This window comes from Monodelphis domestica, chromosome 5 (assembly GCF_027887165.1).
Source record: "Monodelphis domestica isolate mMonDom1 chromosome 5, mMonDom1.pri, whole genome shotgun sequence".
NCBI classification, from domain to species: domain Eukaryota; kingdom Metazoa; phylum Chordata; class Mammalia; order Didelphimorphia; family Didelphidae; genus Monodelphis; species Monodelphis domestica.
In genome coordinates, this window is record NC_077231.1 from 164,558,925 (window position 1) to 164,582,346 (window position 23,422).

The 23,422-nt window shown below is 38.5% G+C and overlaps 1 protein-coding gene across 21 annotated transcripts in view; it reads left to right on the forward strand.

Moving 5' to 3' along the window:
• The window catches only part of MAGI2 (membrane associated guanylate kinase, WW and PDZ domain containing 2), a 1,718,964-nt gene that overhangs the window by 1,496,213 nt on the left and 199,329 nt on the right, over positions 1-23,422 (forward strand). For all 21 annotated transcript variants that reach the window (XM_007504040.3, XM_007504032.3, XM_056800855.1 and 18 more), the window contains 2 exons: positions 7,891-8,083; positions 18,146-18,394. In XM_007504040.3, the coding sequence (XP_007504102.1) occupies positions 7,891-8,083; positions 18,146-18,394 (442 nt within the window). The remainder of the gene's footprint in view (positions 1-7,890; positions 8,084-18,145; positions 18,395-23,422) is intronic.

Genomic DNA, 23,422 nt, shown 5'->3' on the forward strand with positions numbered 1-23,422 from the left:
AGTCAAAAAACTTTCACTGCCTACTATGTGCAGAACACTGTGCTAAGCAGGGGGAGAGATATTTTTTAATTAAACAAAACATGATCAAGTGTCTTACTTGTCTTCATATAAGTTGCCTGTGCAAAGTCTTAACTAGCAATTTTGTTGCCAGGCACATGAGGCACCAAATATGCCCAGACCATGGCAAGGTAAGAAGCATTTACTGAGCACTTGTTGCGTGCCATTTAGTCAGTTAGCTAACATTTATCAAGTGCCTTCTATGTGCCAGGAACTGTGTCAAATGCTGGAAATACAAAGAAAGGCAAAAAATAATCCCTGTTCTCATGGAGCTCCCAATCTAATGAAGGAGACAATATGCAAACCAGTATGTGTCAACAGGATAAATTGGGGATAATAAACAGAGGGAAAGGCACTAAGTCTAAGGAAGCAAGGGAAATGTTTCATAAAGAAGGTAAGACTAGCTGAGAGTAAAAGTAAACCAGATGCTGTGTGAGCTAAATATGGGGAACACAATTACAAATAAAAAGAGAGTCTCTGCCCTCAAGGAGTTTGTGATCACAGGTATAGGGGCATGCTATGTTCAAAAAGTCAAGAGCACAGTGGTGACAACACACAGGATCTCTCCCAAAGGACAAACCCTAGGAGGGCATCCCCAATGGAAAGGAGGCCCAGGACAGCAAAGGCATATTCCAGGATTAGGACAGTAGTTGATTGATATTTCAGGGTATGACTCCAGCTTGGAGGTATTGCTTTAAAGCCCAAAAGGAAGACCTCAAGAGTAATTCACCAATGGGAAAAGGAGGGTGAGATGGATTCTCACATCAACATTTAAAGACAAATTCAGTTGATATTGAACATTGACCCAAGGCTCTTTCAAAGCCTATCCTGGAGGATGGGGGAGAAAATTGCTGGCTGGATCCAAGATGGCACTTCCCTGGGTTGTAGCTGCTGAAAGAAGAGCTAGCTGGGAGCTTCTTATTTTAATTTAATTATTCTGGCTAACTAGATGCTGAGCTCATTTTTTTTTCTGTGCTGTGGATCAAAAATAATATAAATGTAGTCAATACCCTATAGATTTTGGCATACAGTAGGTGCTTAATAAATGTTCATTGATTGATTGATTGATTGGTTGGTTGATTGGCATATTTGGGCAACACCTTCATTGCCCTGTATTAATTCTGATTGTCTCCCAACAATCAATTATTTAATCTGATAAGGATTGTCAAGGCATTTCATAGGACCCTTCTGGAAAATAGCCTAGCCTCCTTGTCCCTGACATGAAATTTAGGAACTGTCAGCCACAGAACTTCATATGACCAAAATTATCCTAATGTTGATGCCCAGGGAGAGAAGCAGAAAAAATATAGAAGAATATGAAGACATTGATTTGCATTGAGAAATATGTTATCATTATAAATCTATTATCATGTACAATATAACACAAACATCATAAATATATAATAATATAATTAGTAATTAATGATATTTACACACACATTATATAATCACATGTATATATGTATAGACATATATAATTGTATATAGTATTTCCTCACATATTTTCTTCTATAGTCCCCTCCAGGAATTGCATGTGTATGCTTTAGCTGGTCATTTAGATTGCAAACTCTTCCAGGACAAGCATTCTGTCTTTGGCTCCTGGCTCCATACTGTAGTGTATCTGGAGGGCGTGAAAGCCATGCCTCCAAGCTGGAGCTCTGGGTGCAATAGAGGTAATTAATTAATTAGTTAGGAATGGGGAGCATCAGTACGGTGAGACTGACCTCAGAAACTGGGCAGAAATGCTCACTTTTAGAGCGCTTTGGCGCCTGAGGCTTTTACGAAGGAGAGAGGGAGGTCTTCAGGTGTAGCTCCCCACAGAAAGAATTGCTGCCATCTGCTACGGAAGGATACATGGCGGCCAGGAGGAGGGGTCCATTTCCACACCAAATGTCAGTAAAAGAAAGTCCTCCAAGCCCAAGCTGCCGCCCTTATTTCCAAGAGCAAGGATGGATCTTCTGTAGGATATAACTGGAATATGTTCCGTTCGTGTTCCACAAGGCACCGAATCGACCTTGGCACTGAAAAAAAAAGATCTACGCTTCACTGTAGAGGAGAAGATGGACTAAAAGGGATGGCTTGAATCCCAAGCACAGGGGCGTCCAAGAAATACGAATCAGAAGAATGAGAAGGAAGAGAGACAAAGGTCGCAGCTTCACTTTCATCCCCACCTTCTAACTCCCAAAACAAGAAGATTCACTAAAAACATCTGCAGCGTGGGCTGCTGTATTAGGTGTTCTAGGTATTGGAGAAAAGGCAAAATGTAGTATGTCCACTCTCTGTAACCCTTTTGTTCTAGCAGGGGGGACAGGACACAAAAGGGAAGGGAAGAAGCATTTATGTAGCCTCCATCATGGGCCCCACATGCTGAGTGCTTCTACATTTAGTCTCTCATTCAATAAGACCCACAAATAAATGTCATTAGAAGCAAATTACAAGAGAGAAGACAATATAGTACAGCAAGAAGAGGATTAGCTCCAGAGTTGGAGTAATTCAGTTTAGATGGTTCTTCTGGCATGACCTTGGTGACCTTGGTTCGGTCCCTTAACTTCCCTGGGCTTCAACTTCCTCAATTATAAAACGGAGGGGCAGCATCTCATATGCCTTTCCACCCTAAATCTATGGGCTTAAATTGAGACAGAAATAAAAAATGACATTATGAGAAAGACATAAAGAGCTCTGAGATCTAAGGCACAAAGTTCATTTTCCACCTAAAAAGGATTTCATGAAGCAGGTGGAATTTAGTTAGGATTTAAATGAATAGAAATTCAACAGGTGTGGGGTGATAGTGAAGAGCATTCTAGGCACGGATGGCAACATGGTATAAGCAAAGTCTCGAGGTGGAAAAAACGCAGTGTTCTTCCTCACCAATGGATGTAAGCGCAGGCTTTATTGTTTGCCCTGTCAGGCAGTTGATGGAGTATACATGAATTCGAGGATCCCTGGCCTCAAGGGGTGCCTATTCTGTCATCATCCTCACCACCATTAAGGAGAATTTGACTCCTCAAAAGCATAGAAAATACAGATGAGGAAGAGAGTGAGCATCAGCTCCAGCTTCTTCTCCCTTATTTCCTTCCACTATCTCTTCCACATTATCTTCATAATACTCCCCATAGCCTACTTCTTTTTAAGGAGGTAAAGTGATTAAACAAATTAGAGGAGCAAGGAAGAAATTACCTTTTGGGTCTGCAAATACGAACTTTTCATAAAGGATAGAGAGGTCTGTAGAAGGAAATAAAGACAATTATGATTACTTAAAAATTTTAATTTCCCCCCACAAACAAAAACAATTCAGAAAAATGAGAAGGGAAACAGATTTATGTTATTTCCCAATAAAGGTCTCATTTTCAATGTTATATTAAATATATATCCAAAATATGTAATGATATGTAACATATATTCCTTTAGCTTACTTCTTACAGTCTATGAAAAGGGCAAATTGAGTAGAAATGGAAGACAGAAACCATGCAGTTTGAGATGTAGCACTGATTGAGAGCACATTGGGGTTTTGGGAGCGTTCTTGCTGTTTCTGACCCAGCGCCAAAGCAATTGAATTGACACCAAAATGAACTGTTTTCCTAAAACTGGAGCTAGCTACAGGACTGTGAATCCCCAGTTGAGGTCCAATCCTCAGCTTCTTTGCTGCAGTCTGTCCAGAGGGCACTCAGCATCCCCATCTTCTCAAAAGCTGACCTAACTCCAATAGCTCCTCCTGTAAGCTCTAGTAGGCAGGTCTCAAGAATTTGTGATAAGCTTTGGATTACATGGATTAATGTTCATTCCTATTGTATTTGTTTTGATTTTCACTGGCTCTTTCCTTCATTTGAATCACTTAAGGCATATTCAAGCTGAAAGTTATAAATTTAACATTTAAGTTGTAATGCAGAAGTTTAAATTCTACTGAAGAGAGTTAAAATAGAGATTACCGACTAAAAAATGGGAAATCCTGAAACCCAGCAAATAGAGAACGTTTCAATCATTAGGAACCTTCATAAGCACTGCTTTCCACCTTCATTAGACATAATGTAAATGTGGAGAAGACATATGAATCAAGCTGGAATAGCCACATTTCCTTTTTCAAACACTGTAAAAGAAGCATTGCAAACCTCAGTCCCAAATCTCAAGAAACCCGCTATGTTACAGCAAAAGGGCTACTGCTCTCATACATACAGAGTGTTATTGACGTCTCAGGGTGCACATTAAACAAAACAACCTTGTTTTTAGTAAATAAGAAATAGCAGGACTCTAACTCAACAAAACAAATGGGCATCTGTCCTGAAATAGAGAATGCTTTTCACAGTTAAGTAACAATAGAAATGGAAAGATGTGAAAAATTGCCATGAAGGAACAAAAATGGGATTCCCTTCTGTGAGCTGAGAAAAGATGGGAAGGCATTAAGATGGTGAGTTTTTGGAAACAGTGCAATGGAAAAAGCCCTAAGAGAAAATCTCTGTTAAAAAAATAGAGAAAAAATCAATAGAGACCATTGGAAAGGGAATAAGAACCAATCATGAAGGACTTTTTAAATGAGGAGCCCAAATTCAGATTTTGAAATTTGGTAAAGATGTCACTTCCAACTACAATAATGGAAATGGAACTACATCTCAGGTGGTAATACCACCACCACCACCACTATTAGTACTACTACTACTACTACTACCACTACTACTACCACCACCACCACCACCACCACCACCACTACTACACTACTACTACTACTACTACTACTACTACTACTACTACTACTACTACTACTACTGCTGCTGCTGCTGCTGCTGCTGCTACTACTACTACTACTACTACTATTATTATTACTACTATTATTATTACTACTATTACTACTATACTACTGATGCTGCTGTTCTTATTACTACTCCCACTACTACTATTACTCCTCCTTCTTAGGTTAGACTTATAATTGAATAGAAAATAAACTAGATCTAGAACTGAGTCACAAGAGTCATTATAGTTCCACAATTAACCACTTGTTCTAATCCCCTCAATTATGGTTTATAAAGCACATTACAAATGATGGAGTTATACTAGATGTCTTCTAAATTCTCTTTCAACTCTATGATCATATTATTGTATTTAAAACATTTGTTTATTATTTGAATCTCTTTGCATCCAACCTGAATGGCCGTTTCAAATATAATTAAATTGTAGGTAAGCATTTCCACTAGATAGTTACTAGATTCATTAGCAAGTCCTAACTTTGGGAAATGCAAGTCTTTAGGGAAATTAGGGTGGAGGAGAACCATTTTAAAACCCTACAAACAGGGCAGGAAAGATGGCCATTGCTGTAATATTCCATTTTGCAGCACAGGAGCATGGGGCATAGCCTGCTTTTCCTCCCGTAGGAGTACTTAGTATAGTGGTTTGGGTTTTGTTTTTTTTAGTGGGGGGGGTCAGGAGGGGGAGCAAAGGAGTAATGATTTCCCAATGGGACTTCTGATTGCACATCTTTCGCAAAGACTGCTGCTCCCTCTTACAGTCATGGCTTTCTCTGTGTGTGTTCTCTCTTTGTTGGTTGGCTTCTTTCAGTTGGTGTCAGAGTGATATTTTTGTGGCGGACATTCCCTTAAATGTAATAATTTGCCAGCCAGGAAGGAAGCCCTACCATTGCTATAAGCCCAGCAGCAGCAAGTCCACACACATTCCTTTCTCCAGATAGCTAATGCCAAACTCTCCCCCCAACACATACTGGCAATCAAAAGGTCAAAGCCTTCTTTGCATGGGGCTATCTAAATGCTGATTTTTTGTTGTGCAGTGGAGTTGAGTAAACCTTCATTTTAACTAGGTCTTGCACAAAGCACTTTTCCAAATCTTTGAAGCCCTCCATAGTGGGTTGAGCCTTTTGAAGAATAAATTGGAAGTCTCTAAAAAGAAACTCATAAATTCAGCTCAGCATGACCGGAAGGGAAAAAAGGAAGAATGTGAAAAATCAGGAGGATGCTGAACTGTGGCAAATTGGGTGGGATAGTTTAACAGGTAAAGAAGCTTTCTCTAAAGCCAGTCTAAAACAGTAAGAGCAATGAGTCACTTCATTAAAATATTATATGCCATTTTTTCCCCACAGATGATTTTGTTAGGGTGTTTGTGTGTGTGTGTGTGTGTGTGTGTGTGTGTGTGTGTGTGTGTGTGTGTGTTTCTAGAGCTAGAAGAAAGAACTCGATTCAGTATGGGAAATTTCCAAGCTTAGGAATGAAGAAGGCTAGTGGCTTGCCTAAGGTTTTGTCTAGTCTTCTGGAAGCAGTGCAGAATTATTCAGAATGGCTTGTCTGTACAACAATCAGTCAGTGAGTGTTAGTTATTCAAATTAGGATGCCAGGTTGCTATGTAAACATTCTTCATTGAGCACTTTGAATGAAAACATGGTCCCTGTCCCACCGCAATCATTGCTGCTGACAATTTCATAATCATTCACCTGCCACATTAAAAGAGGTAGTCCTCATTGTAAATTCTCAGTCTAAATGCATTATCTGAAACCAAGGTCTCAGGACATGATTGACTTGCAAATTAGTTTGGAGGGCAGATGCAGAGCCTGAAAGCTTAGCACATTGCCTGGCACTTAGTAGGTGCAATAAATGCTTATTGGCCAATGGACTGGGAGAATAAAATAAAGAAACCAGGTTGTGGGTAGATGATACTTAGAATGAAGATTAAAACATACTCCAGAGAATTGGTGACTCTGAAAGGTCTTCAAGTTGTTAATCATCACAAAATAATTACATCATCACTTATTCACTCAATAAACATTTATGAAGTATCAAATGTTTTCATTGCACTGAGCTAGGTGGTGAGATATACAGTTTGGCTAAGATAGTCCCTGCACTTGTGACATTTGCTTTACAGCGTAGTAGTGGAATAAGACACAAGCACAAATGAATACTGATGGGAAATTGAAATGGAGACTGACAAAAATCTGTGGAGTGGCAAAATTGTTTGCAGGCCAAATGGATTGTTTATTGCTAGCAGGACTGAAATATGGACACCTGTGCTCTTCCTCTTTGTTAATATAAGGTACTGAAGTGAAATTATACTCCAATGAAAGCTGCAAACCTGAATTTTACCTTGCATGAAAATGACCACAAGATATGAGAAAGAGCTTTTCCAGACAAGAAGACCTTCCTCCCATGTACTTTGCACCTTTAGATAAAAACCCATTTCAGGGACAAATGAAATTAAGAGATTGTTGCATGGTGGAAAGTACAATAAGACAACATTATTATAAATAGAACGCGTTAGGTTGAGAAGACTGAAACAGGTTTTCTTTGAGAGCTTTAGTAGTAGATTTAGAGAAAGTCCTAAAGATAGTTTCTGCCTCCCTACATCTTCCTGAAACACAAAAACATACTTCTTGTGGCAGCCTAAGTCACCCTTCCTTCTTGGCCCATTCAGATCCATCCAAATAAGAAATTGTTTTTATTGTCATTAATATCAAATTTTGTTTTAACCAACTTTATTTTCAGGATGCAAAATGAGAATGCATATTCATACACTAAGCTCACAACCTGAAAGGATTTTTAATTAAATCAGTTTTTATTCCCAGAGGTAAGGGTCAGTTTTCATCATAAAAATAATTCTTGGCTCATAGACCCAAAGGATACAAACAGGGGGCAGAAGAGGGAGGAAAGAGGGATTGGACTTGAAGGGGAGCCATAGTTAGTTGACTTCTGTTCTAAGAAATGGAAGTATTTGCACAACAGGGAAAGAATCTTGTCCTGTATCTCCAATCCCAGTTCTCCTCCCTAATGGAGGAGTATGTGGAAAGAAGGCAGAATATGGGAGGATTTATTTAAAACATTGTTTTCTTTCTCTTTAATTCTTTAGATTTTGATTGGAGCAGTCATTGCCATGGGCTCAGCAGACAGAGATGGCCGCTTGCACCCTGGTGATGAGCTGGTCTATGTGGATGGCATTCCTGTGGCTGGAAAGACCCACCGATATGTAATTGACCTCATGCATAATGCAGCCAGAAATGGGCAGGTGAACCTAACTATAAGAAGAAAGGTGATGTCTGTAGGTATGTTGCCAAAAACTAGGGAGCTGGAGGGGAAATTGAGTTATAAGAAGGGAAGAAATGTTTCTTAAAAAATGTCATTAGAAAACAGAACAAAGTATTAAAGTACTTGACTGTTTTCATTTGGAGAGGAATCTTAATGTTTAAAGTTTATTAAGATTTGTTTTGTTTTGTTTTTAATTGCTTAATTGTACCTCAAGAAGAAAAAGTCCAACAGATTCAGAGGTCCTACTTACTGCTTATAATCATTAAAGTCATTAAAGATTTCTAGTAAAGACTGATGCTAAATCAAGGAATACATATCATTTAGTGAGTGGTGGTTATAAGAAGGAATCTATAGAAGTCGAAAATATGTCTTTGGAGAAAAATGGCCCTCACTATGTACACCAGCTGAGTTCTGTGGCATTGTGACAATATAATAAGCCAACCAAGAGGGAAAATTGACTTTCATTGTGAGGTCAGATAAAAGGTAGCATTGAATGTAGTTCTCGAATTCAGGAAAGGACAGCTGTGTCTAACTTGGATAAAACACAATTTATCCCCAAAAATCACAGAGAACAGATAAATTGTAAACAATTATTCCTTTCACAGTCAGATTCTTTACTTTCTAAAAGGATTCATCACAGATTTCCTTTAAATGGTCAGCAGCCATATTTATAATATAATTGAACTTATAAAAGGAAATAATAATGCAGAAATCTTTCAGGGACACAGCTGTTCTGTACATAAAATAGGAGTATATTTATAGTTATATGCTTGATCTTTTAAAAAATAACAATAACTTAAGATTTCAGTACACTAGATGTTATTAGGATAGATGCATCTATAGGAAGCATAGTGGGAAAAGTGCTGAATTTTGTCCTGGATTGGACTCCTGGCTCAGACACTTAGCACCTCTGTGACCTTGGGCAATTCTCTAAATATTTCTGGACCTCAGATTCCTTGTCTTCAAAATGAGAAGGGCGAGCCCAGCTCTAAGTTCCTTCTACTTCTAAATCAATGCTCATTCTTGGATTTGTAATGTTATTCCATGGAGTATCTAGGTGTTACAGTAGATAGAGTGCCAGACCTGGAATCAGGAAGACTCATCTTTCTGAGTTCATATCCTGCCTCAGACACTTAGCCACTGTGTGACCTTGAGCAAGTCATTTAACCATGTTTTCCTCAGTTTCCTCATCTGTAAAATAGCTGGAGAAGGAGATGGCAAAACACTCTGGTATCTTTGCCAAGAAATCCCCAAGTAAGGTCATGAAGAGTGGCAGACGTAACAACAATTTTTGCCATCAGGTTCCATATGAAGGACCATAACTAAGATTTATTTTTTACAGACAACAGTTCTCAATTGATTGCCCATTTATCTGATAAGGCATAAGACAAAAAACCTATCTGGCTGGTTTATTTATAAATAGCTAAGTGTGTACTGCAGAAAGAAGCTAGCTCTGGAGTCAGAGAAACTTCAGTTCAAACCCCACCTTGATGGAGTCTTGCGCAGACCCCTTCATCTCCGTGGCTCTTGGTTTCCTAATTAGTGAAATGAAAGGATTGTTCTACAAAGCCTCTGAGGTCACTTTGGCTCTAAATCTAGTCCCAGAACGCTATGGTTTTACCCAATATCTTATAAGTGGCACATATGGCAGAGACAAAATTTGAAAATAGAGCCTCTGATAGCCTGACAAAAGGATCCACTGCATCCATTGGAGAAGGAAATAGCAAACCACTCCAGGATCTTTGCCAAGAAAACCCCATGGACAGCTATGATCCACGGGGTCATGAGCAGTCAGACACCACTGAGCAACCACAACACATATTTTCTTTTGAACCATACTGATCCCAGGATCAGAGGCAGGATTCAAACCCAGATGATTTGGGATCAAGGGCCAGCTCCCACTCTGCTGCTCTACACTGTCTTTCACTGCTCAGCAAATCACCAAATAATAGTTAGAAAAGGTCTCAGAGACCATTTGCACTAAACCTTTCATTTTACAGCTGAGAAAGCTAAGAAGACCCAGGAATGAGAAGTCACTTGCCTAAATTAATACAGAAAGGCAGTGACAGAGCCACGAGGTCTTCAATGTCCCAAACTAGCCATATTTCTGTTCTGCCAGCAGGCTGCCTCCTCAGAGCATTCACGGTTGACCTTTCTTTCTTTCTTTTTTCTTTTTTTCTTTTTTTCTTTTTTTCTTTCTTTCTTTCTTTCTTTCTTTCTTTCTTTCTTTCTTTCTTTCTTTCTTTCTTTCTTTCTTTCTTTCTTTCTTTCTTTCTTTCTTTCTTTCTTTCTTTCTTTCTTTCTTCCTTCCTTCCTTCCTTCCTTCCTTCCTTCCTTCCTTCCTTCCTTCCTTCCTTCTCCTTCCTTCCTTCCTTCCTTCCTTCCTTCCTTCCTTCCTTCCTTCCTTCCTTCCTTCCTTCCTTCCTTCCTTCCTTCCTTCCTTCCTTCCTTCCTTCCTTCCTTCCTTCCTTCCTTCCTTCCTTCCTTCCTTCCTTCCTTCCTTCCTTCCTTTCTTTCTTTCTTTCTTTCTTTCTTTCTTTCTTTCTTTCTTTCTTTCTTTCTTTCTTTCTTTCTTTCTTTCTTTCTTTCTTTCTTTCTTTCTTTCTTTCTTTCTTTCTTTCTTTCTTTCTTTCTTTCTTTCTTTCTTTCTTTCTTTCTTTCTTTCTTCCATAAGCCTCCTTCTGATTCAGGGATTCACAAGCTTGTATGTGTGACACCTTTTTAATTAGAGAAGCAGTTATCATCTATTTATGACTGGAAAAGAGGAGATTTAAGAACCAGAGGAAAAAGCCCCTTTCTTTCCCTTTTCTTGGGAAACTACCCTTAAAGCTGGAGCAGTCACTGAAGAGGACTGGGCAGAGGAGTCATCAGTCCTCCCCAGTAGACCGCCATATATCTTGTAGGTGTCGAGGTTTTGCTAAGAGATGCCATCACATCTCCTGAGATTCCAGGCACACCCCTTGACCCACCGAAGTAAAACACCTTGAATGATGCCTTATCCTTGCGAAGGATGCCAGGAAGCAGGCAGCATTGTCTTGGCTAAGATTTAACTCTCTCTCTTCCTTGGAAGTGATCTTTAATAACAGTCATTTGAGGCAGGGGAAGGAGGGAGGTTCCAAGGGCTGTATGTTTGGGAATCCAAACTTGAATTAAAATGATACCTGATTTACATGGAAATATATTGCAAAATGCAAAACTAATGCAGCAACATAATTTCATGTTCCCCTTGCCTCTGGCTGATTATTGCAAATTAAATTTTGTACTCATCAGCCCAAGCTGTGAGAGTTTATGCCAAATGTTGTAAAGATACATTTGCACAATTTGTGAAATATGTGACTTCTGCGAAGGTGCTCTCTGCTGCAATTTTTGCCGGCTTTACAGTTAGGCTTTCAAGTGTAATTCAGATTGGAAAATGTTCTGTGACAACTGCTCATTTGGACCAAGAGACTTTTCCACCTTCAATTCCCTCTTCTTTGAATGTAGCATTAGTAGGGGATGATTGAACTCGGCGGAGGATACTTTAGGAGCATAGTAAATGCCTACAGAATCAAAGGGAGAAAGCCATGGGGAAGAGACCACCTTTCCCTTTGATGCCAGCCAGGGAGAGTCAGCTGCCTTGGGCGCTTATAGCTATCTCACTCAGAGAAGGGACATAGATTATGATTGGGGTCTTTTTTCCCAAGTGGATGATTTCTTGCTAAGCAGAAACAATGACTGAGAGGTCCACATCCAACATGTTTTCAGGGAGATTAGAGTCTGGAGAAAAGCTGAGCAACCTTAGCTTATAAAAAAGACAAAAGATAATCAATAAGTGCATTGCTATGACCCTGGAAAGGAAAATAGTAATAATGTTAAAATAATAGTAGAAAAAAAGATGGAAGGAAATTAAAAAATGACAATCTATCTTCATTCTTTTTTTTCTGTCTTCATTCTTAATAGTAATAGCATTTATATGGGGTTGTGAGGTGGCTCAGGGGATAGAGCACAGGGTTTGGAATCAGAAAGATTCCTCTTCATCAGATTAAATCTGGTTTCAGATACTTACTAGATGTGAGACCTTGAGCAAGTCACAACCTTATTTGCTTCAGTTCCTCATTTGTTAAATGAGCTGGAGAAGGAAAGGGCAAACCAGCCCATTATCTTTGCCAAGAAAATCCCAAATGCAATCATGAAGAATCAGACACATCTAAAAAATGACTGAACAACAATAATATTATTATCCCCATTTTATGGATTAGGAAATTGAGAATGGGTAAGGTTAAGTGACTTGCTCAAGGTCACATAGCCAGGAGGTATCTGAGACAAGTTTTGAACTCAGGTATTCCTGACTTCAGGCCCAATCCACTGCACTACCTAGTGGTCCTCATATAAATGCTAACCACGATGATTAGAAGATAATAATGAGTAACAAAAGCAAGCATAATAATAATGCTAAAAAATACTCATTATTATTATTTATTTCTCCTCCTACCTGTTAAAATATAGGAATTTGTCAAAGCCTGGGCCCTTGGTCTTCCTGTCTACTCTCATTATACTGTCACTTGTGATGATCTCATTCCCTTGCATGACTTAAAATATCAAACTTTCTGCAGCAGAGAAGAGGGAGCAGCAACTAAGGGCCCAGGATGGCACATCCTCAAAGGGTAGGGCTGATTGAGGGAGACCAGGGACTTGGCAAAAAAAGAAAAAGTAGACAGGTCCCAGGAAAGACAGCAAAGGGAGAAACAAGAGTGGGTACTCTTGCACCTACAAAAAAATGTCAAAGGTTAGTGGAAATTTGCATGGGAAAAGGCAATTGTTTATTTCTGCAAAAACACCCCCATACAAAAAAAAAAAGCCCAACAACCTCAAATATAATAAGAGCTAAGATTTTATAGTATTTCACACAAGTTATCCCATCTGAGCCTCACAATAACCTTTTAAGGCAGATAATTTCATTTTATTGTGTGTTTTTTTTAAACTTGTAATATTAGCAGCTCCTGAAAAAACTCCCTCTGCCCTGCAAGTATTAAAGTCTTAAAATAGACTCTTTCCTTTTTTTGTATCATAGAACTCTAACCATTTCACAAAGCCTACTGATCCCCTTTCAGAATTATGCTTCTAAATGTATAAAATAAAATCCAAAGGATTGCCAAGGAGACCCATAATATAGAAATAAAGATGTATCTTTTTTCCCCATATGAGCTCATAGACCCTCTGAAATCTGTGGATCTCAAGTTCAGAACCCATTATACATTGAGAAGTGACTATTCCAGGGTTATATAATCAATCATTGGTCAAAGGTCTGCTTGACACCTTCATCATTAAACTGACCCCATTGAGTTCTAGTTTCTGATGGTAGGAGGATGGTAGAAGATCCATGGAAGTTCTAAGAGAAGTGATGAGAAGCCAAGAATGCTGTTCAGTAATTTTTCAGTTGTGTCCAATTTTTCATGAGCCTCTTTGGGGTTTTCTTGGCAAAGATATTTTCCAGCTCATTTTACAAATGAAGAAACTGAGCCAAACAGGGTAAAGGGATTTGACCAGAGTTGCATAGCTAATTAGGTGTCAGAGGTCAGATTTGAACTCAGGAAAAGTTTCTGACTCCAAGCCTGGTACTCTGTCCACTGTACCACCTACCTGTCCTTTATGCCAAGAATGTAGCCTCTAATACTCAGAAATACTCTGCCCATACTCTGCTTTAGACTTCTAGCCATGCAGGGTTGCTAGATGTATTATCTACCTCAAATTCATCCCATTTGCCCTCCCCCTAAAAAAATCTACCTGTCCCTAACTTCTTGATTTCTGCTTATGGCACCACAATTGTACCAGTCACCCTGACATAAACATTCAGTCTTCTTTTATTTCCCCTTTCTCTTTATTTCTCCTATCTAAGCAGTTGCAAGCTATTGTCTGTAGAAATTCCCACAAACCCCAAAAACTTTATCTTTTATCTTTCCTCTCCTTTCCATTTAAGTTGTAACACTCTGGTCTCAGCCCTTATTAACTCTTGACCAGACCTAGTTTGGCCCCTTTCCACTGTGGTTCCCAGGCTTCAGATTAATCTTCCTAGTATTCAACTCTGAATATGCCACTACCTTGCAAAAACTTCAGATGTCCCCCAATTGCCAAATAAAACTCCCTTTAGTTTAGTTTTCAAGGCTCTCTATGAGCTAACTAAAATCTTTCTTTCTAGCCTTCTCACACTGTTTTTAAAGCATATTCTATGATCTAACCAAATTGGATTATTCATTGCTACTCCAAAGTCTCTCACTCTTTCCAACCTCAGTACATTCCCAATGTCTTAAATGTCTTCTGTATCTCCTTCACCTCCTCATTCCCATCTGCCTCTTTAAATTCCATTCCTCAATTCAACTGCTTTGTCTTCCACATAATTTACTCCAATTCCCAAATCCCAACCTTTTCCGCCATTTTCTAATTTCTAAAATCTCTCCCAGCAGTTTGCTCTCTCTTAAATTTCTGAGGGAAATGACAGTTTCTAATTCAGCTTTCTCTCCTTAGAGTTTTGTTGAATGCCTTGAACAGTAGGCATTTAACAAATACACTACACTGAATTGAAGACAAGGATGACTGATTTCTGAGTTTGTTGCAAAAAGGGCAGCAGATTTATAATCTAACAATAACCATTTCAACCAAGTCAATTGGAGGGGAATGATAAAAAGGCACAGACAAGTTATTTAAATGAAGGGACTAGGTGGGAAGACAGAGTTAAGAGGTTAAGATTTTGCTCTGTAGCCTAAGGACAAAAATATTAGAAGTACTCACAGCAAAATGAGGCCATAATAATTGAAATATTATTGGGGAGAAGGGTGGAAGAGGCAAAGATGTCATCGAATCTAGTTTTGTGCCTCCCAGTTACAGACCCTGGTCTTTCATGATGAATGTAACATCCATATTACCAATTGCAATCCTCAGGGATTCTCCCTCAAGAATCTGCTCAGTGACTATATCACATTTTCTTTCAATGAAAATGTGAATGTTTATATATCTTTTGTAGCTTGACCCACTCTCATGTCCTTTTGAACATATATATATATATAAGTTTACCAGGAGATTTCATTACTCCAACTCTTGAGGCAGGTTATGCAACATTTATTGTGTAAAATCAGTTACTAATGAAGAGGCATTCTAAAGTAACTTCATGTTATATATATATATATATATATATATACATATATATATATATATATATATATATATATAATCGTAGTAAAGAATCTGAAGGAGCTGCCTGAGATACATAGAAGTAGTAGCTAATCCAAAGCACTATTTATAATATGCATCAAAAGTGGAATTTGTACCCAGGTGGTGTAGTACATGGAGTGTCAACCCTCGAGTCAGGAGGACCTGAATTCAAATCTAGCCTTAGACACTTACTAATTGTGTGATCCTGGGCAAGTCACTTAACCCTGTTTCCACAGCTGTATAATAAAGTGGAGAAGGAAATGACAAGCCTCTCCAGTAAATCTGGCAAGGAAACTCCAAATGGAGTCAGGAAGGGTCTGAAATGACTGAACAACAAACTTCCTGACTCCAAACATCATGCTCTATCCACTGGGTAGCTCCCTCTAATGGGGTTAGAATATCCCTTTGGTAAAGATGAAATAAACTTAGTGACCTACCAGTGTCCTAGAACAGCTAATGATCATCTTCCTAAACACCAGTTTTCTGGCTAAGAGACATCCCTTTCCCCCAGCACCATGATGATGACTTCCCATCTGGCCACATGCCATTATAGATACCATTAAAAGAAATGATTTTAAATAGTGACCATTTGTGTTAAATTGATCCAGACTAAACATTGGAATTCCATACAGAAGTCTGCAGAAAGACATGAATAATGAGTCAGTGATCTGGAAAAATCACTGAGTAAATAAAATGAATTTACATAGCACTTTGTATTTTAAATTTCATTATAACCTTTTTACTGCATTAATTATTCTAAATAACAGTTCATTTCACAATAGGGGAAGACTGTTGAACAGATAGAATCTCATTTGTCTAGGGGCAATTTGCATTTAGTCTCACTGGGTGACAGATGGATTTACTAAATGAGTCACCTAAGTCTTTACTAGCCCTAAGAGTCTATGATGTATATTTTTTAATCCTTCAAATTTTCCTCATTTGGAGCCTGGGACAGACATGATAAAAAAAAAATCCCAGGAGAGTTTTCAGTCCCATATTCTCAAACATTCATTCTGGAATAGAGAAGAATTTTTTTTTTAGAGGTTGAAAGGATAATTCAATATCAAAGAAAGTCTCCTGATTTATGCCTCCCAATTAGGCAATCGCCTAGTGACCACCTCAGGTGTGTTTAATCAATTCTTTTCTTTCCCTTCACATAACCTAACAGTTTATCCATTATCAAGTGAGGGAAGAAGAGGAAGAGAGGGGGAGAGAGGGGAGAGAGAGAGAGAGACAGAGACAGAGACAGAGACAGAGACAGAGACAGAGACAGAGACAGAGACAGAGACAGAGTCAGAGACAGAGAGACAGAGAGAGAGCAGTTTTCTCTATGCCAGTTTCTGACATGAACAGTTTTCAACCTCCTCAAATATGACAGCCAGAAAATGAGATCTCTCTTGTCACTGCTTGTGACATTTAATTGCTGATTTGGTCCACTAACTCTTGGAGACTTTCAATTTTAATGTAGCAGCATAATAATTGTTTGTTTTTCTTCCTCCTGACTATCTCTAATCACTTTATTTCCAACTTGTACAAGGACTGATAAAGGACATGTGCTTCACTAAGAAAATAACAGCTTGTCTTTGAATCATGTTTTGCTAAAGAACAAAAATTCTGTAGAGACAACTTTTCAGTACTGGTTTTTTGGTTTTTGTGTTTGGTTTGGTTTGGTTTGGTTTGGGTTTTTTTAAAGCAGAGGAATGCTTTTATATTTTATTCTTTTATTACTTTTGTTCAATTCTTCTAGATGGAAACTTTTAGTTTTTCATCTCTTAAAATATGAGATATTAAGTTTTAGAAACCTAATCAAACAACAACTTATAATAGGTCTCATTCTATTTATTTACTGTGTTTATATCTAACTATTAATGCTGATGGTTTGGGGACAGTATTGGTGAAACATATATATCTTTGTCTTGAAGATTTTCCTCTCTTCATTTTTTTTACTTTTGACTTTAGTGCAGAATTATAATTTGTAAAAGGTAAAAAGACTTCACTGACAGTCTGGCTAATTATTTTTAACTTGCCAAATGAGAACACTTTTAAGAGTTCTAAATGGGGAACCAATCCACAGAGCCACCAAAGGAATAATTTGGTGTGATTATTTTTCATCTAGTTATTCCTCTGTTTGAAAAACTCCTTTTGAGTATCTAATCAAGTTGCAAGAGGAAAATGATACCGTTATTCCTAATTATAGGGTGTTCATTTCTTTTAATCAGGGTATCAATACCTATGTACTGAAATAGTCAGACAAACTTCTCAATGATGGATCAGCTTACACATTAGAAAAGAGCATCCTTTGGTTTCCAGCTAACTATCTATTTCCTCAGTTATTTCACTTGGTTTCTTTCTATTTTATCTACTTGATGTGAGATAATACTTCTTATGAGTAAATGTTCTAGTATCTGATAAATTGTTCTCCAGTTGTTTCAGCATTCAAAGTTTCCTAGTTATATGATGTTGTCATCATTGAACATAAGTCTGCAATGAATAAATTTTTGAAAATAAATTTATCACTCACATGTAATATCAATTAACTTTTCTAGGATAATAGGAGATTAGGAGACTATTTGTCAGATAAAATTTAATGTCTTTGAAGAGTTAATGGTGAGGACAACTGGGTGACTCAGTGGATTAAGAGCCAGGTCCAGAGACAGGAGATCCTGGGTTCAAACCTGGCCTCAGACACTTCCTAGCTGTGTGACCCTGGGCAAGTCACTTGACCCCCATTGCCTAGCCCTTACCACTCTTCTGTCTGTATGTACATATGTATATTATAGAGATACAAATCATCATGAGGCAAAGGTCTAGAATGTTCAATGACTAAATCTGTAGCTCCTTCAAAACCCAGGTAATGAGTGACATGATGTCTCTGCCATGTGCTTGTGTTCCAGGGGAGCCGTGTCCAGAAAATGGGAGGAGTCCAGGCTCTGTGTCCACCCACCACAGCTCACCCCGGAGTGACTACGCCACCTATACCAATAGCAACCACGCTGCTCCCAGCAGTAACGCTTCTCCCCCTGAAGGCTTTGCATCCCACAGCCTGCAAACCAGTGACGTGGTCATACATCGCAAAGAGAACGAAGGGTTTGGTTTCGTCATCATCAGTTCCTTGAACAGACCTGAGTCCGGATCCACAATAAGTAAGCAACCCATTTGGATGAATGAAACGTTTGTGTGCGTGTTAAGAGATCAGAGGAGGGAGGGAAAGTGTATGTGTGTGTAAAGCAGTCATGTAATTTCTACTTCTTCCATCAAATTTTCCTTAAAAGCCTGTTTTCTGAGGCTAATCAGGCTTATCTTGATGTGTGTCTGTCCAGGAGAGTAGGCTTGAAGCAATCCCAACAGTTGGCCCCCAAAACCAACTGAAAGGGAGGGCAAGGAGAAGAAGAGTGGATCAAGGGATGAGTTAACTCTACAGTGAAAACTACAGAATGCTGCATGAGTCAGTGATAGCAATAGTTAGATATTTGAACAAAGGATTCATAATATTAGAAAGGGTTGAATGGCAAAAAAGAGGGATAGATAAACTGATTCTCTCTTTATACATGGACTAAGAAGTTTGAGGATTCCTAATGCATATGCAGGTGACAAAACAAATGGAACTGATGTGGTCTAACCAAATACTATCTCCACTCTATCCTTACAAATTTACTCTTTGTTTAAGTTAAATGGTGATGACACTCAATGTCCTCATACTCATAACTTTGGAGAGGAAGTAATGGTCAGAGGGCACCAAACCCACCCAGTCTTGAGCAAAAATGAGAACTTGATTATTGTAAAGTTAATGTTATTGGAAAACTACCAGATTTAAATGGAGAGGAGAATTGCCCTGCTGAGCAGCAGCAATGACATATGCATGAATGAAAACCACAGAAGAAGCATTCAACCTCAGCACACAGGGCCAAGGGATGAGTTCCATAAATCTGAGAGTACAATTTCATTTCTCTTCTTCTTCATGATAAACTGTAGAAATAAATCTGATCTTTACATGCAGATTAAAAGCAGGATTTTTGTCAGTATGATAGAATCACCAAGATTAAAGGGACATAAGACTAAAGATTTCCATGAATTATATAAACACCTTACCAATAATTTAGACCTGTCAAGATATTCACAGGAAACTTTAGCAGTCATTTCTTTCAGTTGTTTATTCAGGCAGAGACAGATCTAAATCAGGGAAACAGGATTTAAACCAAGCTAGTGAAGAGCTCTTACCATTTGTGTTCATCAGGGAAAGGTGACAATGACTAATGAAATGAAAGAAGAAAAAGGTTTAAATCCAAAATGGAAAGTGTGTTAGTATCACAAAAAAATGGCACCCAATGGTATATTCTTACCCACCTTGTCATTTGGGTCTATTTCTGAATGCAAGTAATAAACAATGGGAATGAATTCATTCCAAAAGTTTACAATAAAACCTTTCTACTGATTAAACATTCATGGGCTAGTTATGGAAAGTAATAGGTCTGCATTTTAGGACATAGAGGATTTCAGACAGTATAGGACAGTTTCTTTTCAGCATTGTTAGCCAGAACTTGAAAGAACAACTTATACTTCTAAAATGAGCATCATTGTCCATGTCACTCCCAAGAAGGAAATATCCTCTTCTGTGTACCTTTTCCTCCCTGCTTTTTTTCAAGTTTAAAGAATCAGAAATATACATTGCTTTGTGCTCTCCCCCAAAATCAAAGACCATAAGAATAACATTTAGGTTTTGTAGTTTATCATCAGCTGCCTGTCCCTAAATGTTCCAATGACTAATGTCCTTTTGGGGACTGTATTTAACATTGAACCTCTATAATAATTTTGAAGAGCAATGCTAAGTGCTTCATGAATGTTAAAGTATCTATTTGGTGCCATGGAGCCTTCATCAGAAATATGAAGGGTCCTTGTGTTCCACAACAGTATGAAATACAGAAGCTGGCAACTCAAGAATTTCAATCATTTCTCAGGAGGTTCAGCCTCTTTGCTTAACATAGCCCAAGGGACATTAGACATTCAAAGTTATTTTCCTGCCCACAGAGCCCATTTTCTTTCAGGATGACCTAGCAGAGCTTAAAATGTGTCCTTCCAAGGGTTGTAACATTACTTCTAGACCATCCTACCTGTTAAGAATAAGATGAACTTGTGCCCATCCACTCAATCTTTTGTACAGCTCTCGGTACACCATCAGGAGTCAATTAAAACAACCATTTGTCAACATCATCCCCTCTCTCAGGGAAGCTAAACTTGAGATTCTGACAAAGGCCACTGCCTCATCCCTATGTGTCAACCTTCAGAAGAGTTTTTCAACAACAGAAAGTTACCTGCTTCTTTCCCAACTCTCCATTGGTGTCTAGCCTAGAGTGACATCTCCAGTGAGACAGAGGAATCACAGCACTACCTCACCTAACTAACTTCTTCCCACTACTATAGTGTGATATCTTGCTAATACTAGAGTTAGCACTTGAGGTAAAATGCCTAAGAGTTGACCACATGGTGAAATAAAATCATAAAATCTTAAAACTATAAGCTATGTGTGTGACAATTGAAGCATACCTGTGTATACACACGTGGGTGTATATGTATTTGTGTCAGGGAAGAAGAATGAGCTGAAGCTGTATTTAAAATTTCCCATCCAGTCAGCTACAAGGAGAGCGAATCTCTGATATGCCTCATCACTTAAGACCTCAGCTCTACCCAGGGAAATGAGACACAAAAGACTATTGTTAACAGATGAGAACTAGGCTTTCTGGACAACTAAGAAGTTGCACTGTTGTGGCATTTTCTGGAAAACTGCTATAAGAATCATTTACCCACAGAAATTCCTGGGGCAAGAAAAGGGGAGCCAAGTGATTGTCTCCATGGCCACTCTTCTCATACCTCATGTTACCAGTCACACCTGGCATTATGTTCCCAGAAGCCTCTTTCTTCTATCTTTTCAGTTTTATTGGCAGTAAGGAAAGCATTTGAACAGAAATAAAGCAAATCTAATGAAAGAATTTTTAAAAATGAAACAAGATCTACTGACCCTACATTATTTGTCCAAGGTTCTACATGTCTAGTACTAGCACTCAGAAAATCTGGGTTCAGATCCCACAACTGACACTAGCAATAATTTAATCTGTGAGCCTCAGATTTCACATCTTCAAAAGGGGAATAATTATTAATTATACAGGCTGTTTCCTCCTCACCAGGCTGTTGTGAGGCTCACTTTTCAAATCTTAAAGTGCTATCTATCAATATTTTTATTATCATTTGCCCCATTATTGTTGTCATTTTATAAGACTCCAAAATATTGCTTGGTTTTTTTTTTTTAAACCCTTCCTTGCTATCTTAGTAACAACTCTAAGACAGAAGGGCAAGGGTTAGACAAACAGTTAAGTGACTTGCCTGGGTCACATAGCTAGGAAGTATCTCAGGTCAGATTTGAACCTAGGATCTCCAGACTCCAGACCTGGTCCCCTATTTACTGTGTCACCTAGCTGCCTGTATTAAACCACTGCTAAAACTCCTCCCACAGTCTTTGAGCATTTTTATGCTTTAATGGCTTAAAACTACACTACTAATTTTGGGACACCTCACAACGTTCCATATGATTCTCCTTGGCTTTCACAGAGACTCCTGGGGTCCCCACTTATTTCCTTTTTGGGTGGAGTTGGGCAGGAAAAACCAGAGTTACCTATATAACCTGGCCTTCGGCTTGAGACCATACAAGGGCTTATTACTCTTAACACCCTCTGGGGCTTCCTGCAGTGCATTTACACCATCAGTGTGTAGTTTCTATGGTAAGACACTACTGCCGCTTCTTCTGCTTCTTTGTTAGGTCTCCCCAAATTATTGCCTCATCTCAGCCGTCAGCTCAACCCTTAGCAGCAGTTTGTGGGTATTTTTACCCAGCTCAGTCAGTTCCAGTGGTACCCTATTGCCTCAAGGAAAAAATACTAAGTCTTCTTAGTATTTTCTCTTGTAAACATGTAAAGCCCTTCACAGTCTGACCCCTCCTTTCTTTCCCACCTCAATAAATATTTTTACCTTCCTAGATTCTGCAATCTAGCCAGACTGCCCATCTGGCTATTCCTCACTTTGTTATCCCATTTCCTTGCCTTTGCACTGGGCATTCACTCTGGCTCTAGTCTCTGCCTCATAGATGCCTTTGATTCCAGATACAGCCCAAGCACCACCTTCTGTCCACAGCGAAGCTTTCCCGATTCCCCCATCTTCTCTGCCTTCCTGCCTAACTACCTTTTATTTAATGGCTTTATAGTCAGTTATATTTTATATATGTATATGTATATGTATATACACACACAAGCACACACACCCATACAGTATTTGTCGCCATATTTCCCCCGCAATTGTAAGCTCTTTAGCAAAAGGAATTGTTTTATTCATTATATTTGTACCTTTGGTACCCAGCACTGTGCCTGGCACACAGTAGGCACTTAACATTATTATTCAATATTGCTAATATTAATATTATTATATCATATTAGCAGATTCATTAAATCCTCCTCACATATCCCTTCCATCCTTCAGTAGTTTTATTTCAGCAAGTTCCTTTTTGGGTTTAATAATTTGGCCAAAAAGGGAGATTGTTCTTATTGACAAATGTGGCTTTGTTAATAAAAGGTCAAATATGATTCAAAGAAGGTGAAATTAATCAAGAAACCAAAATTCCAGCTTATATCTCACAACCATCAAGAAGGATGGAAACGGTTGAAACATTTGGGTATTCAAATGACTCAACAAGCATTTTATGAATCCCCTATTCCATGAAAGGCGCTAGACTAGGTATTGGGGATACAAAGTCACGTAAGAAAAGAATACTTTTCTTTCTTTGAGGAGCTTAGGTTTTATCAGTAGATACAACATGAATTCAGCTGAATCAATAGAAAATATATAGGAAAAAATACAAAGTAATTTCCAAAAGGAGAGGGAGTAAATTAACTGAAAGTGAGGGGTATCAATAAGAGGAAGTACCACTGGGGCTGTGTGTTGAAGGAATCTCTGATTTCCAAATTGGTCTAGATGAGTACGTCATGTTGAGAGATAGTGTAATATAGTGGAAAGGGCTAGACTTGAGCCCAGGGAGATGACTTCTTCCAACTGCTACCTGTTGAACCACAATTAAAATCTGTAAGGCTCAGTTTCATCATCTGTAAAACAAGGGGCTTAGATTTGATAGC